This window comes from Vulpes lagopus, chromosome 19 (assembly GCF_018345385.1).
Source record: "Vulpes lagopus strain Blue_001 chromosome 19, ASM1834538v1, whole genome shotgun sequence".
NCBI classification, from domain to species: Eukaryota; Metazoa; Chordata; class Mammalia; order Carnivora; family Canidae; genus Vulpes; species Vulpes lagopus.
In genome coordinates, this window is record NC_054842.1 from 37,230,752 (window position 1) to 37,248,240 (window position 17,489).

Genomic DNA, 17,489 nt, shown 5'->3' on the forward strand with positions numbered 1-17,489 from the left:
ATGATCTCATGGAACCTCTGATGGGAGTGGGGGTGGGGATAGAGAGTAGCAGAAAAAACAATTAAGAAATAAATTAATAGTTTATTCTTTTGGCCGAAGCCAGTAACATGGCTAAGCCCTGGCTCAATGGGGCTTGGGTATGTACTTCCACTGGAGGGGGGCATGGTCAGGAGCAATAGTCTAATGCACACAACAGGAAGTGGCTCTCTCACCACTCAGAGCTCTAGGTGCTCCATCTGTGGTTCTTCTGGGACCAGAACCCGTGCTTTGCCCTGCAGAAGGTAAAGAAAGAAAACACAGCTTGTTCTGAATTCATTTGGTATGACCTCCTACCCTGCTGGGTCAGGTTCCAGGCAGCAAACAGGTCTCCCTCTGAGCATCCTGTGTAGGGCACAGAAATCCTTTCTTAGCTCCTCTCTGGCCGCTGGGACCCATGAATGTGGTGAGAGAAGGAATGAGAGTCCATTGCTCAATGTTGTTTGGGCTGGTGGCTTCCAAGTCTATCTGCATCCTGATCACTTGGGAGGTTAGTTAAAATGACAGATTCCAGGCCCTGACCCTCAAAACGTTCCACTGGGAATCTCCTCAGGTGGGGCCCAGGAATTAGTGTCTTTAGAAGTTTTTCCAGTGATTCTCCGGAGGCCAGCCTTAACCCTGCCCCTGTCTAGAGACAATGATTTAGGGGACACAATGTGAGTCCCACGTAGGTGATGTACGTTGCAAAGCACATGGACTGGGGAGGAAAGAATGTGATCTAGGCTGGAGTAATCGTGGAGGACTCCCTGGAAGAGGTGAACTGGATGTATTACCCTGGGGCAGTGGTGACCAGGTCAGATTAGAAGGACAAAGAGAGGCGAGATAAGAAGTTATCATAGTAATTGGTCCAGGTGAGAAGTGATGATGGCCTTTCACTAGAGTGGAGAGACACCAATCTTGGAAGCCACCTAAAACTCCGAAGCAGGAGGCCTTAATGGCCCTTTGCATGTGGAGGATAAAATGTTAACAGTGCTCTGAAGCACTGCCTTCTGTATCTGAAGCCTTTGGAGGTTAGTTTTAGGACAGCATGATGATAGAGTATAATCTAGGGCCATGCTTCCGAAATCATCTGTGGTGCAGGACCAGGATTTTTTTCCCCAATCAGTCATGGACCAAAATTGTGTAAAAATGTGTAATAGAAACAGATTTCTGGGGAAATGAAATAAATAGCAAAGCCATTCAAAATGTAAACCAAAATTTTTATTTTTATTAGCGTCAACAAATATAAACTCACTCTGTCAAATGGCCATAGAAGTTTCTAAATGCTTACTGTTGATCTCTCTAATGACCTCATCACAGACCTAGAGCAGTCCAGGGACCCAAATTGTCTACAGGTCACAGTGCGTAGCATTGTTCCGGCAACGTGTCCTTGCCCTCGCCTCCACAAAACCTGAAATGGTTTGGATCATCTTTCCAATTCAGTCTCCTCCACCAGCCATCCTTCTGTGGTCCTTGCCTAGTGGCGCCGGTTCTCCTGGGTGACAGTGACAGGCAGGCTTTGAAGAGGGTATGTTGGAGGTCTCTGGCCGCAGCCAGAAGCTGTTGGGAAGGAAGCTGTCTGCAGTTTGCCAGGTGCTCCTACAATGAAGCTTGCAAGTGTCTGCCTGCGTACAGGACTCCGAAATCACCCGAGGGGCAGCTGTGAGGGTTTTCTTAGGCCAAGGAGCCACAAGTGTGGATATGAGACAAAATGAAAGCCCTTTTGCCATAAGGAACCAGAGAGAACTTCAGGGGCAGAACAAAACTTGAGGACAGATTTCCTCGTTGTTTCACTTGGCATTTATTGAGATGTCTCAGGGTGAGGGAGATATTAAAAGGAGTAAAGATATATGAGGTTTTCCAGAGCTGGAGCCACACGTTAAGTGCAATTTCATTGTCATATACACTCTCCCGCAGACTGGGGTGTGTGCCTGCACACACATGCACACACACACACATGCACACACACACACATGCACACACACACACACACCCAGCAGCCATGTCTTAAATCATTCCCACTGTAATGCCTGCCAGTCTGTCATTTGGCAGCTGGCTGGGGGTGAGGTGTGCTATCCCACCTGGACAGCAGCAAAGGTTCTCTGGGTCCAGATGATCACCTTCCTCGCCCCTGACAGCCAGAACTGGAGCGTGAGTGTGTGTGTGTGTGTGTGTGTGTGTGTGCATGCACGGGTGCTGGTTTCCATATACTTAATCGCTCACTCATTACCGAGCACCTAGTGTGGACCAGGCTCTGCACGGTGATGCACAAGCCATGCTCCAGAGCACGAATGGGCCATAAACAAGTAAGTAAGTGATGCTCCAGAGGGGAGGACAGGCAGGGATGGGTGGAAGCAGAGTGCTGGTCATCAAGCTGTGGCCCGGAGGCCTCCTTTACAAAGGCACCTGTGAGCTGAGGCCTGGAAGCAGGGGAGGACCAGCCACAGGTAGGGCAGGAACGGAACATCGGGCCTGAGGCTTACCCTGTGATATGGGCATGTTTTTGTTTTGTTTTTTTTCCCCTCTCTTGTTCCCTTTTGTACTTAATTAAGAAATCTCTTTTGAGGAAGAATGAAAAGATAATAAAATGCTCTGACTTTGTGAAACTAAAATGTAGTAAATGGAAAGGGGTTGGCAATAAAGGAAGAGAGAGGATTCCTTGTATTTGTAATTGAGTTCAGAGAGTTTGTGGTTTGGTTTCTTTTAAAACTGTGCCTGCATGTAATTGCTTTTAATTGGAGAAGAGAAAGCCACATAATTTAATCCCTGTTAAGTTGTGTGTGGGCCTATTATATGTGGAGCACAGGGCTAAGTGGTTTGCATTTATTATCTGACATAAACCCTTTCAACGGCTCTGAAACAGGTGATAGTATCACCAGCGTCCGCTGTGAGTGTCACCAGTGTTTGCTGCTCAGGCACAGAAGGAAATGACTCGCCCACAGTACATGGCACCAAGCAGGACAGCTGGGATTCACACGTGGGTCTGAGCCCAAGGCCCGGGTTCCTCCTTTTGGGTGGTTAATAACCATCCCCATTCTGCAGATGAAGCAACAGAGGCTTTTAAGGTTAAGGAACAGTCCCAAGGTTACTCAGCTAAAGGCAGGACCAGTTACATAATTTGTAGGTTCCAGGTCAAAATGAAACTAGGGGGCCTCTAGTTTTCAAATTATTAAGAATTTCAAGACAGGGATGGTAGAGCAGCAAAGCAAGTACAAGGCCCTTCTGAGCAGGAAGCTGGTCTCGGAACCAGGATTGGGTTCCCAGCCTCACTGACACCTCACCACCTCCTGTCTCCTTCCAGCTGAATGTCCCACCTCACAGTTAAAGATCCAGAGCAGCACTTGAGGAAATGTAAAAAGAAAAAAAAAATCATAAAAGCAAGGAATGCTTTCTGGGGTTGGACTTTGGAGTCAGGTGGGCCTGGGAACAAGTCCTGGCCCTACCACTTGTATTGTCTCACTTATTCTTCACAGCATCCCCATGAGATGGAGTTGTCGTTTCCCCCCATTTTCCAGATGAGAAAATCAAGGCCCAGAGTATCTTGCCCAAGGTACAAGAGCTGGTAAACAGAGGGGGTCTGAATCCGGAAGTCTAGCACTCTGTCATCTAAGTGTCATCATGGCCCTTTCCAAGGTCAGGCTTGGACACTGAGGAAATCACCCCTACGAGCCAAGTGGGGAGCAGGGAGAGAAGATGAAGCTCAGAAGCCAGCTTTTGTCTCCCTTATATGAAGACTTTGGAAGAGTCTCTATTACCTAAAGCGTAGAAGATCCCCCACCCAGCTCAGCACTCAGTCTGGTCCCAAAGTTCCCCATTCTGGCCCACCTGGCACCAGGGCCCCCAGGAGGCCACCCCCAGCCTCACATAGGTCTACACCTTCTGAGTCGTGCCAGGATGCTGAGCTGTAGGTTGACATGGGGGATACTATACTCATCATTTCCCAACTAAATAGCCCCCCTTGGCCTCGTGCAGCCCCAAGGCCATGATGGAGACATCCTGGGGTTCTATTTTGCCTTCTGGCATTCCCCTCCTTCCTCAGTATTTGCCTTTTATTGTCTGTATTCTCCTGTTTTGACAACTGGGGTCTTGCTGACCCTCAGGGTTAGCCAATTCCTAGCAATTCAAAGATAAGAGACAACTTACCCTTTTGCTCTTCAAACACAGACCAACCAATCCAGAACCCACACCTGCAACGACCTTCCTTGTTGGACTCTCAAACCCTGTGCCTCCATCTGTCTGCCCTAACTGCTCCAGGGCCAGGTACCAGACAGTAAGGGACAGCCCCTGTACACCGGAGGCCACTGAAATTATACGAACTAGCGTTTTTGGCAATCCTAAACCTGGTTACCATGCTTTGCCTGTTCCTTCCCATGGAAACCACAGTAAAGGCTCTTGTGCCCGGTTCCCCACCCCTCTCTGCCTCCTGACTGGCCACACTGCTTCTCCCCCAGTGGTATACGTAGCCCCCTCTCCTTGGGATCTCTGTTCAGTGGCAACAGCACCCTGATCTCTTGGCCTTACCATACTTAAATAAATAAAACCTATATTAAGACAAATGCCCAGGTCACTTCCTCCAGGAAGCCTTCATCGATTGCCCTACTCAACATAATTTACTTCTCCATTCCCTGGAGCCTGCACTTTGTTCCTCTGTCTGCTCAGTAGAAGCTGGCTGCTGTCTGTGGCTGCTACCACCTTGGCTGTGGGCTCCCAGTTAAGGGCTAGGAGTCGGTCATACTTTCGTGCCTCCCATGCCTAGGGCTCTGCTGGAACATAGTAGGTGCTCAGTAAAGACTTGGCATCTGAAAAGTGATAAGAATGATACAAGAACAATAATAGTAGTAATGAGAGTAGCTCTCTGTTCCCTGTCCTTTTCATATCTTTTTTCCAAGTCCCAAAGCAATTCTGCAGGGGGTTAGCCTCATTCTAACAGATGCAAAATGAGTCTCAGAGAAGTTCAGTGATTTATTCAAGGCTACACAGCCAAGGAGTGGCAGAGTCAGGGTTCAAACCTGACTGTGTCCAGCTGCAGAGTTAACACTTTTGAATTTAATTAAATTGAATCAAACTGAATTGAAGTTAATTCCCCATTGTGTGACCCTGTCAGAGGGGGCCCTCTGCATGGATTGATGATCAGGAGTATTCTAATGTTCTGAAAATGAACACCAGACCTAATCCAGCTGCCAAATGACCTTTTCAAAGCAGAATCTGGATATGTTATGCCCTCACTGAACACTCATTTATGGCCCTTCACTAGCTTTAAGGTGAAACCCAAACCTCTTACCCAGCATTCATCATCTGACCTCTACTTACTTCTCCAGCCTCCTCTACTTCCTAATCCACCCCAAATTTAGAAGCACTGGATGGCCATGGAGATAAAGTTGCTCCCTGCTGAGCAAAAGTACCTCTCTAGCTTCTGCTGATAGGAAAGGAAGCCCCTTGGTGCCCAAATCAAAGTCACCCACCTCTTGGAGAAAGTCTTGAAAGATGCCAGATGCTTGATGCCCGCAGAGACTAGAATGTCAGCTGCCTGCACGATCCTGTGCAGGGGGAACCTTTTCCTGCCCTCCCCCTATCCTGCATCCCCACATCCAGCTACTCACTTTGTATAAACCCAGAGATTCCCTAGAAACCCTGATGCCTATTCAGCGGAGACCAAGAAGAGCTGGAGGCCCGTAAGCATCCACAGTTAAGGAATGAAGAGTATTTTGACATACCTGGGTCTTCCCTTTTCATCCTTCAGTCTCACTTCTGAGGACAGAAGTGGAACAATTCTGAATGTCTTGGATTACAAAAACCTGCAAACTCTCTGCTTTCCAGAACTCTCAGATTTGCTTTTTTCCAACTCCAGGCATCTACTATGACAGTTCCAAGTGGTTAATATTCTCCCGATAAGAAAGCATGTGTCCCCCCAAATTTAGCAGGAGTTCTAATAAAATCATGTTTCTAATTCCTTAACCAAGGAAGAAGGAGTTTAATTCCTAAAGGCATTCACTGTTCACTTTTCCAGGAATACCTACAAGGCAGTTGAGCCCGATTTATCAAAACAAGAGGTAGTCTGCTTCCTTTCCCTTCACTCAAGAAAAAAAATTGAACCACAATTCATAAACTAGTCTCCAAGTCCTTTATAAACTGGGAAGATTTTGTTTCTAAGCAGGAAAGCTCAGAGAAGTTGAGGAAGCTTGTGAACCAGAGCGCGGGACATTGCTTTTGTGAGGCTTCAACAGGAAGGTCACCATGTTGAGCCCTTAACCTTCAACGCTCATGACAAGGCCACGAGGAGGTATAACTAATTCAGATCTTCAGGTGAGGTTGTGGAGGCTCAGAGATGACTCATTCAGCTTTGCAGAGGTCACATCACCCACATCTGGGGGAGATGTGATTCAAGTATAGTCCTCTGCAGTCTCCAGGGTCAAAGCAACCCCAGGGCCCCCACCAGCTGCCCTCAAGGTCAGGCAGTGATGAAACTGACAACACTCCTTGATTCTCTGCCAACATCAGAGATGATCACTTTTACATATTTATGTATATATGTATATATTTATGTTTATATATATCAGTATAAATTGAACATTCAAAAATAATCTGTAAAAATTGCACTTGTTCTCCATCCTGGCAAATCCTCAGAACCATGGCAGAGCTATTGTAAAAGATCTGCATGGCCTTGGGCAAGGCACACCAACTGTCAACCATGGCTTTGTCATCTGCACAATTAAGATAATAACTATTAGATTCCTGGGAGGATCAAGCAAAAAAACGGATAGATGTATAAGTGCCTACACCTTATAGATGCTTAGTAATTGTATATCCTTTTTTTCCTGCAGTAAGTTCTATTGAATAAATAGTAAGTCAACCATAATATATCTATTGAACATAATCTTTGTGTTTGGCACTAAAATGAGTCTGCATTTAATCCTCCTCCCCCCACAAATCCTGGGCGGTAGACACCATGTTTAGATAAGAGGAAACTGAGAGACTCAGGGAGGGTAAATGATTTGCCCCAAGTTATGCAGGAAATGGTAGAGGTGGGAGTTGAACTCACGCACACTGAGTTTAGAGGCCAGACTTTCACCCATATTGCTATCCTACCTCCAGGAGTTGAGGATGAATAGACATTTCATGTGACAGAGGCTGAATCTGATGACTTGCCTTTTGCTCTCTTGATCCCCATCTCAGACTCTTTCTTGGAAAACGAATGATGTTTGTGTGAGCTTCCCACTCTCTCAAGGACACTACACTCAGAAAGCTTCATCGATTTCTTTTACTATGTGGTTGCAATTTTTGCCTGTTCCTTGCGAACCCTCAAAAGCGAGCCTTGAGAGGTCAGCAAAGCCACTGCAGATGTGATGTTTCCAGAGCTATTTTGTACCTGATTTCTTCCCAAAGAGGCCCTTGCCCCCCACCTGCACCCCCAGCCTGGAGGTGGTGAGAGAAATAAAATCTCTCCTAGGCCTGTACCTCCACTGACCTTCCCTTCATTATTCATTTGCTTCTTTTTTTTTATTTAATTTAATTATTTACTTATTTATTCATGAGAGAGAGAGAGAGAGGCAGAGACACAGGCAGAGAGAGAGGCAGGCTCCATGCAGGGAGCCCGATGTGGGACTTGATCCCGGGTCTCCAGGATCACGCCTTGGGCCAAAGGTAGGAACCAACCACTGAGCCACCCAGGGATCCCCCATTTGCTTCTTTATTTGCACTCCTTCCAGGAACGATTTTAGGTGGAATCTCTCATCAAAGATAACCACCAAAATATCTAGACACCCACAGCCCCTAGAGAAGAGAGGGAATCAATACCACAGATGGCTTGGGCTTCTTCAATGAAGAAGCTTCCAGAAGGAGGTGATGTGGGAAGACCTTGCACCAGCAGAAGTGGCAAAAAAACCAAGAGCTGCTGCCACAGGGCTTACCCCATGGCCCTCTACACAAAACCACTTTCTCCATTTTCCTATCTGCATCTTTGAAGAAGGGAAATCCAGGGAAAGAGGGGTGAGGCAAGGAAGGAAGGGTAAGAGACCTCCTCCTTGGTGCCCTTTCTTAGCATCAGGAAGTAGATTCCCTTCATCAGCAGCTCTAGACTAGCTGCCTTGCTGAGAACAAAAAGAACCCAACGTGTTATGGGCCGCTGTGAGGATGGCCAGACTGCAGGTCGGGGCAGACAGGGGCAGTACCAGAGAGGAGCAAATAGGCCACAAGTTTTGTCTGTGGCTCAGGAAAGGCAGCAATGGCAGCCGGGTTAGGTGACTGAGGCTCCCCAGATCCACCTGGCAAATACTCCCTACGCTCTGACCTCAGTGTAGACCGATCGAAAATAAACATCACAATCCCTGCCGTTCAGCAGCTCCCAGTTACTGGGGGGAGGCAAGCATACCAATGAATCCTGCAGGATTCATTCACATTTTTTACCAATATCGGGTGAGCATCTACTCTGTGCCAGGCACTGGGCACAGAGCGTGATGGGGATCCAGAGTACCATGAAGCTTAGAGTCTAGTGCTGTGTCTGATATGGAGGATGCTGCGGAGCACATGTGAGCATATCTCCCCAGACCAGAGAAATTCGGAAAGTTTGCGCAGAAGGGCATAGAAAGGGAGCTCTGTATAGAAGAAACAACATGATCGAGCGTTCAGAGGCAGGAAACGTTGTCCCTGAGACCCAGGGCTGGCTGAGCGTGGACTGCTGCTTACAGCTCTGACCTGCAGATGCACCTGACAGAAGCCCTGCTGCCCCCCTCCAGTGGTTCATCTTTACTGAACTTGGGGCCTCTGGAACATGGCTTAGGGCAGCTCCAGGATCTCATCCTCCAGGAGGTGATGGGCTAGTCCAGACACAGCTGCTGGAGGCTTTGAGGAAAAGCATGCAATTGGGTACCTTCTCTTTCGCATGCAGTCCCTCCCATCCAAATATCCTCCCGTGGTAAGCTCCTGGTGAGCCTCCTCACAACCCTGCGTGCAGTCTCCGCTCGTGGCCTGCTCTGAGAAAATCCCCAAAACGGTAGCTGGTTGACTTGGGGGTTCAGACCTAAACCCAGATGGCGTGGCTATCTGGAACGTGGCGGGGTTGCAGAGCAAGGACACTCGTACCCCTGGACTGAACATCTCCCTTCCTCTCCTAGAATAACACCAACCGAGGCCCTACTGCATGCCATGCACACACCGAGGCCCTCGTTCCTCACCCCAACACTGTAAGGCCCCTATTTTATTGATGAGGTGCCTGAGGCTTGGAGACCTTCATTAACCTGCCCAGAAACTTCCTGACCAGACAGAGTCAAGCCAAGATTGCTGGGGCATCTGCTTCAAACCTGCTTCTCTGAGGCTTCCCACGCACACCCATCCTGGACATTGAGCCCTCAGCTCAGACAGTTCTCTGCATCCAAAGAGCCTCTCTCCGTCACCGCTTTTTCTTTCAGAGACTCACTCTCTCAGACAGGACAGCACAGGCCTCCCCCCAAGCCACCCCCACCCCCGCGCCGGCTCCGCAAGACAGGGACCCTTCCTGGCTCCTTCACTGCTGTATCCTCGATGCTCCACGCAGAGCCTCGAACACGGAAACCCTGAACACATGGTTGCTCAGTGAACAAAGGCATCTGGCCCCTCCACTGGAATCGCTCAAGATGGCAGCTGGGGCCCGCTGGGTGCTTGTGAAGAACACTGACCCATCAATGCCAGATTTCCTCACAGGCAATTTCATAGGTTTTTATTTCTGCTTCAGCAAAAGGATACCTTCTAGCAAGGTTTATGTGACAAACACGTGGGTTCATAAGCCAAGGGTGTCCGTAGGCCCCATTCCTTGATCCGGCCCCCGGGTCTGGCTAGGTCTGCACAGACCTCACGGTGCGCCCACCGCTGTCAGCAAGCACTGCGAGCGGTCGCTGTGAGCGTTGCCTGGAAGGTTCTCTGCCTTTCAATTGCTGCTGTTGTTGTTCCAGTCAATTCATGTGTACACTCCCTGTTGGTGTTTATTTTCGCTGATTGCTCTATTTTGTGTGGTGCCATTTTGGTTGTGGTTTTGTCCCTCTCCAACACTTTATCATCTCCAAATTATTTTTCCACTAAGAAGAATTGATAAGACCATCGGCTCCACTTAAGTGGGTCACGGTCCTGAACGCTTGAGAAAGAATCCTGCACCCCACCTCATGACCCCAAGGAACCCGGAACCACCATGTCCTCTTGTCGTATGGCGGGACATACCCATTCCTAAAAACCACCCCACTAGGCAAAATGAGGGAAGTGGAGCAAGCGGCGTAACACTCAAAAATGTCATCAGTGACACACAGAAAAGAGAGGAAGAAAACATGTTAGCCTGGTTTTACACAGGTTAAGTGGTTAAGAAAATATACAAGTACTTCGATGACTATGGCACCTCACCTTGAAGAGACCCGATGTTTGCCTGCAGAAGAGGATGGGGGAGGGCTGCAGCTGGAGCAGAACTGTGACAAGGGGGGTGCTTCTGAATGGAGGGGAAGTTGTAACTGTGGGGGCAGGTGGATGTGGCCCTCAACACTCAGTGGCCTGCGTGGCTGCTAGACGTTTGAGGTGTGTTTTGTACATTCCTACCTGGCTTGGCTCAGCTGGGTGCCACTTTCTGCCTTCACCCAGTGTTTTTCAGGAAGGAAATCTTGCATAATAGGCAAATGTGAAATTCCTCTTATCCTCAGATTGTTCCCAAATACATCAATTAGGGATCCCTGGGTGGCGCAGCGGTTTGGCGCCTGCCTTTGGCCCAGGGCGCAATCCTGGAGACCCGGGATCGAATCCCACATCAGGCTCCCGGTGCATGGAGCCTGCTTCTCCCTCTGCCTCTCTCTCTCTCTGTGACTATCATAAATAAATAAAAAAAAAAATTAAAAAAAATTAAAAAAAAATACATCAATTATGCTGGAACAAATTCACATTTTCAGAACAAGAGCTACAGTAGAACTGGCCATACCCGATTGACTTTAACCTTTTCCTTGTTTATTCAGACTGGACCAAGAGGATTGAGTACCAGCCTGGCTCCGGGAGCGTGCCGCTTTTCCCCAGCATCCACCTGGAGACGTGCGACGGGGCCGTGTCCTCCATCCAGATCACCACGGAGCTGCAGACCAACTACATCGGGAAGGGCTGCGACCGGGAGACCTACTCTGAGAGATCCCTTCAGAAATTATGTGGTAGGTTTTTCCTGTTGGGATCTTTTTTTTTTACTTAGTTGCTTTTAAATGATTTATACAAAACATATGTTATGAAAGAATTAGTCCCTCCCGACCCGCATTGGCATATGTTACTCCTGGATGAATATGAAGTTTACTTATAATGGTTGAAGGGTCAGATGGCTCAGCTCTCGGCATCAGGAACACCTGACCAGATCCCACCATTGACCAACTGTGTGGCTGGAGGCAAGGCATGTGACAAAGCCTCTACTCCTCATCAGTAAAACCTAATTAATGACCTAGTGTATTTGAGAGAACCTATCATGGAGCTGAAGAAACCTGGGCTCCCTTCCACTGGGTTGGTTTGGAAAGAGGCACCTGACCAGGGGCCAGTGTGAAGGGTAGTGTCTCTCACCGGGGAGAGGTTGGCTTCCTCCCCAAAGGATCAGCTACATAATTTGCAGGGCCCAGTGCAAATGAAAATGGGAAGCCTTTGTTAAGAGTTTAAGAATTTTAAGGCTACAGTGGCAAAGCATGAAACCAAGCTGGGATGCCTACGCCAAGCACAGGCCCCACGTGACACCCTAGGTGGCATACCAATAAAGCCAGCCTAGCTTCCCGCTGGGGTGGAGGAGGTGGGCCCCGCGAAGGTGTCTCAGCACAGGGGAGAGGACCTGCTGTCTTCATGAGGCGATGCCCCAGCAAAGGAGCCACTGGGAACTAGGGGAACAAGGCCCACAGCGGTGTGACATGAGGAAACAGCTTCACAAAGCACCTGCTCAGTACACCTGCCACACCGTTCACACGCATCACTTTAATTCTCTCGTCTTCAGTGTGAGGAGGTTGTTATTCATTCCATTTTGAAGGTGGAAAATTGGGCAGCCCGGGTGTCTCAGCGGTTTAGCGCCACCTTCAGCCCAGGGTGTGATCCTGGAGACCCGGGATCGAGTCCCACGTCGGGCTCCCTGCATGGAGTCTGCTTCTCCCTCTCCCTCTGTGTCTGTGTGTGTGTGTGTGTCTCTCTCTGTGTCTCTCATGAATAAATAAATAAAATCTTTAAAGAAAATAAAGGTAGAAAATTGGTACCCAGAGAGGAAGAAATGGCAGGTTCAAGATCCTGGTTAGAAGGTGGCTGAGTCAGAATTTGAAGGTAGTTCTACCCGAATGCAGGCTGTTCAGCTCAGTAGCTGCGAAGGGCGGCCAGGCCTTGGGAGCTAGAAGGCCAGTCTCCCAGGCGTGCTCCACATGGTGGGAACGGGCCCCCGTGCGTAGAAAGCCAACCCACTGACGTGCCAATGGGCCTTGGGGTGAGGCCACATATATTTCCTCGCCGTCTTGTTCTCTCCAAGAATATTCAGGAACTCACATCTGTTCTGTGGGGAGCTTAGGAAAGAGCTTACCCTTAGAGTAGACCTGTGTTTGGGGGTAATTCCATCTCCACAAAAGGGACAGGAGCCTCCTGAACACAGTGCAATTCCGGGGCGCCGTCCCCTCCCAGGGGGCCCTCCACTGCTACTACCACTGGGGCAGTTTGCCTCCCTCACCATTCCTGAACACGCACACGCACACGCGCACACACACGCACACACACTGCTTTTGCCCAAGGAATTAGGTGAAGATTTTAGAAGTGAGTGAGAAGTGGACCCTATGTGGGCCACATCCCGTTTATCATGTCACCCAGCTGTCAGGAAGGCCTGTGGGGACACACACTTCTCCAGAACAAAGCAGTACATTGGGGAGATCATCACAATTTCAATACTCCAGACAGCCCCCTGCGAAAATGGATGTCAGGGGCCTAGAGTATGCAGAAAACCGCCGCTAGTGCTCTGCCTCCCTCCGTGTGCAGAGAAGCCACCTCAGACGACATCTTACTGCGAACGAGCAGGCCATTTCACTCCCCGTGCACCTGGATTAGAAGTCAGCTCGACCTCACGCCACCATGGGTAACAGTCGTTTCCTAACCTCCTCCGGGTTAGAAGGAGATGATGGAATCAGGTTGTTAAAGTTCAGGTGGGCCCAAGGGCACGCACTTGTGATTTGATTTTGAATGTTGCTGGGGAGAGATGAGGAGATACAGAGAGCAAGAAGGATTTTTTTTTTTTTTTCTGAGGGAAGAAACTTTAGAGCAAAATTGCATCTGGTTGTTAACAGCGCTCATTCCTTCTGGGCTGCCAGCCTCACCTTGCAGGAAGGCAGGCAATTCAGGGAGGAAAGCAGGCTCCCCTAGAATGTGAGCTTACCTGGTTCTGGGAGTGGCCCTTTATCGGGGGAGGTCTGTGTGTCCTTCTGGTGACCTTCCTGGGCCTGGCGCCCACCACTCTGCGGGGACTCTGTCTGAGTAACCAGACGGCCAGGGCCACTCCTGCCTCCATGCCAGGAGCCTGGATCTTGAATTCCATGGAGGGAGAGCTCAGGAAAAGGGGGCAGAAGCAAACGCGTGGAACCCAGATGCACATCCGGTGCTAGAGTAGGCTTCCGAAGGAGGCAGCCCACCAGGCCCCACGCTCTCTCCAAACTGTGAGGGAAATGCAGGCTGGATTGCTTCCAAAACAGAGTCTGGGTTATAATTCCTGCTCCTATGGGGCAGTTTAGGTGCGGGACAAGCTTCCATGTGTTTTCAGTGGATGGTAGACAAGTTGCTTGCAGGCTTTCCCAACTAGGGAATGGCTATGACACTTTCAGCCTCAGCAGCCATGCATTTTTCATATTCCAACTCTTTATTGACTCTGGATGGAAACAGGGAGACCAATTAGGATGTTATTGCCATGGTCTAAGCAAGAGATAATGAGTTCTGAACCAGGGGAGTGGCAGTAGGGATGCATTGAAGACAGCTTTAGGAGGCAAAATCAGCAAGCTAATCAATGATTGATTAGCTGTCAGGAATGAGAAAGAAGGAATCTAAGATGACTCTAGTATAAGCATCTAACTGGCCAAGGGTGCCACCAATCAGGACTAGGAATCCAGGCACGAGCAGATTTAGGGACTGTGAGGACACGTGCCTGTAGGACATCCAGATGCGAGTGTTCAATGCTGGCCTGACTCTGGATGCTTCGGAGGACCTGCCCCCACCCTGCTGATCCAATGTCATAGCCTGTTTCTTCCCTCTTCTTGGCCGGGACACCTCCTCTGTCCCTGTGCCGGGCTGGTCCCTCCTTCCTAAATCTTAGCTCATGTTTTCTTCCCACTAGAATCCTCCTCCCCCTTTGCTGTTCCAGGGCTTTCCCTTCTGTCAATATTCTCCCAGCCTCTGTACACTACGGAGGCTATCCTGGGGGTGTTTCCTGGATCCTTTGAGCTCCAGTATCTGTTTTGTGATACCATAGCTGTGCAGTGACCCAGGCAGGGGTGTCTCTGTGGAGGCGCATCCTACATGCCTGGTCACTGTCCACCTGCTTCCTCCTCTTGCGACACTGGCTCCATTAGAAGCAAACAATAGCTGGTTCAAAGCCTATTGTCAGGAAGTACCTGGCAGGTGCAGCAGCTTTTGAAACAGCCTGTCTGAGCCCACATGGAGACACTTCCATTCTGCCTTGAAATAAAAACAATGCAGGGGCCCTGAACCTGTGTCCCCTTCAGCTTGTAGAACATAGTCTAGAATGGCCGGCCACTAGGCTTGCTTTGCATAAAGCCAGGCTTCTTGGGGAAGTTGGGCAAAGTGCTTATCATTTCCTCTGAATTCAGAGATTCAAGATGAAGGGGTCTGTCATCTGAGGCCCAGGCTTTCCAGAAGTGAAATGTCACAGAATTGCCTTGAGTATGACATGCCCCATGAAGCCCTTAGGAAGACCTCTGGGCCAAATTAAATTTGACATTAACAACAGCCCCAGGAAAGGACCACTTCAATGGCCCTAAGTCACTACATATTAGAGTAAATAGAAGAGCAGTCTGTGACGCGCATCCTTCCCCAGCTCAGAGGCCAGGGGCTGTTCCTCCCCGGGATCACAGGGCTCCTGGCCCTTGGCCCACACCTCGACAGACGCCGCCCGGGCCAGCTGTTCTCTATGTGGAGTCAAGAACTAGGAGAGCAGGCCCTGTCAAAGGAAAGGTCACAGAATGAGAGCATGCTATTAAGTCAAGTGTCAGAGCACTTCTGATCGCCAGACGTGAAGTTGTTCTCAGGATTTTTGCACTTGTGAGCCTGGAGATTTTCATAGATGATTTGCTCATTCATTCATTCGTTCATTCATTTATGTATTTATTAATTCGACAAATATTTTTTGAGTGTCCAAATGCTGTAACCCCTGAGGTTATATATAGCCCGACACTTTAGTCTCTGGGAAGACATGTTAAAAAAAAAAGTTAAGATCATGGTTTTTTACTACGCCATGAAACTTAACAGAGCTCATCCTCATTCCAAATCACAGTCAGAGGTATTTGTACCTCCAGAAACACCCAATTCCAGGAAGCTATCATCGGCTTCCCCAAGCTGCCTCTGAAAGGCTGGAGCTTCCAGGCTTGAGAGTCAGTCTCCTTGCATAGCTGGTACCTCCGTTCTGAGAGAGTAGAAGTGGGCCTATTGCTTTAAGGAAAATTGGCACACAGCTATCAGGAATCAGATTAAATCATTAATTATCCATCAGCAAAGGGCTGCATAGGCAGGGAGCATCTCAGTGGATACGCTGATTTCTTTGGCTTCACCTGAGCAGCTGTCTTAGGGCATGACCTCCCATGTTGGATAGAAGGTTTTTCCCTTCAATGGCGTTGCCCGAGCTGGTCAGCAACTGGGTATCCATGGCCCGGCTCCAGGAGCCTGACTGACCACCCCTCTGCCAGAGCCCAGCCTGTTCCAAGTTCCCAATGGCAAGGCGGTGCCGGAACCCTTCCTGTCTAGGATTCCAAAGGTGGAATGAAGCTCGGATTATAGAGTCAACAGCATGTGAGCTCCTGAAAGGACATCAGAGAGTACTCCCTGTCCATGCTGAAGGCATGCCAAAGAAGAAATGGGAATCATAGCCAATGATGTCAGTCACTTACGTGGATTATCAGGATAGCAGGATACTGCAATCACAAGTGACCGTAATGTCTCATTGGCTCAAAACAGCAAAAGTTCATTTATCATTCCCATTGCATGTCCTTCTTGGATGGGCTGTGGCTCTCTTCCATGTGGCTTCCCCCTGGGATCTAGGCTAACAAACAGCTTTTATTTAGAGCACCGTGGATCTCATGGCACATGGAAAAGACACATGGAAAACCATGAATTGGCTCTTAAAGCTTCTGCCCCGGTATGATGTGTCACTTGCACTCACATTTTATTGGTCAGAGCAAGTCACATGTCTAAGTGCCATCAGTGGGTCAGAGATGCGTGTTGAGAGCAGAATGCATTCTACAGCCATGCAGTTCTAGTACTACGTTTGTCAAGGGGGCTTTGCTGTCCTCCCCTGCCAGTCTCTCCCACTGACCTGTTCCACCCACCAAAGGTCTACTGTGTCCCTAAAGGTAGGACCAACTTCTGTTTGGTTCATTGCTGCCTTCTCACCACAGTGCCTGGCATAACCTAGACATTACATAAATATTTACTGAAATAATAGAGAGTTGATATTGCAATTGTGAGAATACTCCACAGAATGAGGCCTGTGTCTTTGGTTATAATAGTTTCCTCTAAGACCCTCCCACTTATTCTTGCCCTGTGGTGGACCATGAGGAGGCATGACCTGAGCTTCCATATCAATCATCGTTGCCACACCTCGAAGTGCTACAGACACTCTATCCTGACCAAAGCCAGCCCAGAGCAGAATGCAAACCCTGCAGTTAAGAAGTTCAGTGTCAAAAAAAAAAAAAAAAAAGAATTTCAGTGTCCCCAGGTTCCATTTATGCATTCATACCACAATGTGTCCTGAAATCTGTCTCATTTACCCCCTCTTTCTCTACTTGCTGGCTCAGAGAGGCTTCCCCATGCTAGAGCTCAGGGACCTTGAATCATACTTCAACTCTGGTTCCAAATCCCCCCACACACACACACTCAAGCTGCAACTGCTGTGCACCAGACAAGCATGGACTCTAAGCAGCTTGATTGGGTTGATTGGGTTCTCAGGGACCTTCACAGAGGATTCCCAAGGAGCTTCTTAAATACACCCTGTGTGCAGACAATGCCGCACCATCTTTGCAAGTGATGTGTCCTATTTACCCACAGCCTTCCATGAGATCCCTTGAGGAGAGGAGACAGAGAGAGAGAGAGAGGAACTTTGGGAGAAAGTAAATCTCTCTCAGTTTGTGTAAGTGCACCGAGAAATGAAATATAAGCTGTTAAGCTGGGGAAGTCTGTACCATCTGGCTACTTACAGCTTGTTGCTTTCTGGTAGGCAACATCTGTGGGTTAGGCAGGGTGGCCTGCTGCTCCCCACACCATGGAAT

The 17,489-nt window shown here is 48.9% G+C and overlaps 1 protein-coding gene across 1 annotated transcript in view; it reads left to right on the top strand.

The window, feature by feature from the left end:
- Positions 1-17,489, top strand: part of CLSTN2 (calsyntenin 2) — a 609,016-nt gene that overhangs the window by 483,434 nt on the left and 108,093 nt on the right. The window contains exon 6 of the mRNA XM_041734226.1: positions 10,974-11,159. Coding sequence (XP_041590160.1) covers positions 10,974-11,159 — 186 coding nt within the window. The remainder of the gene's footprint in view (positions 1-10,973; positions 11,160-17,489) is intronic.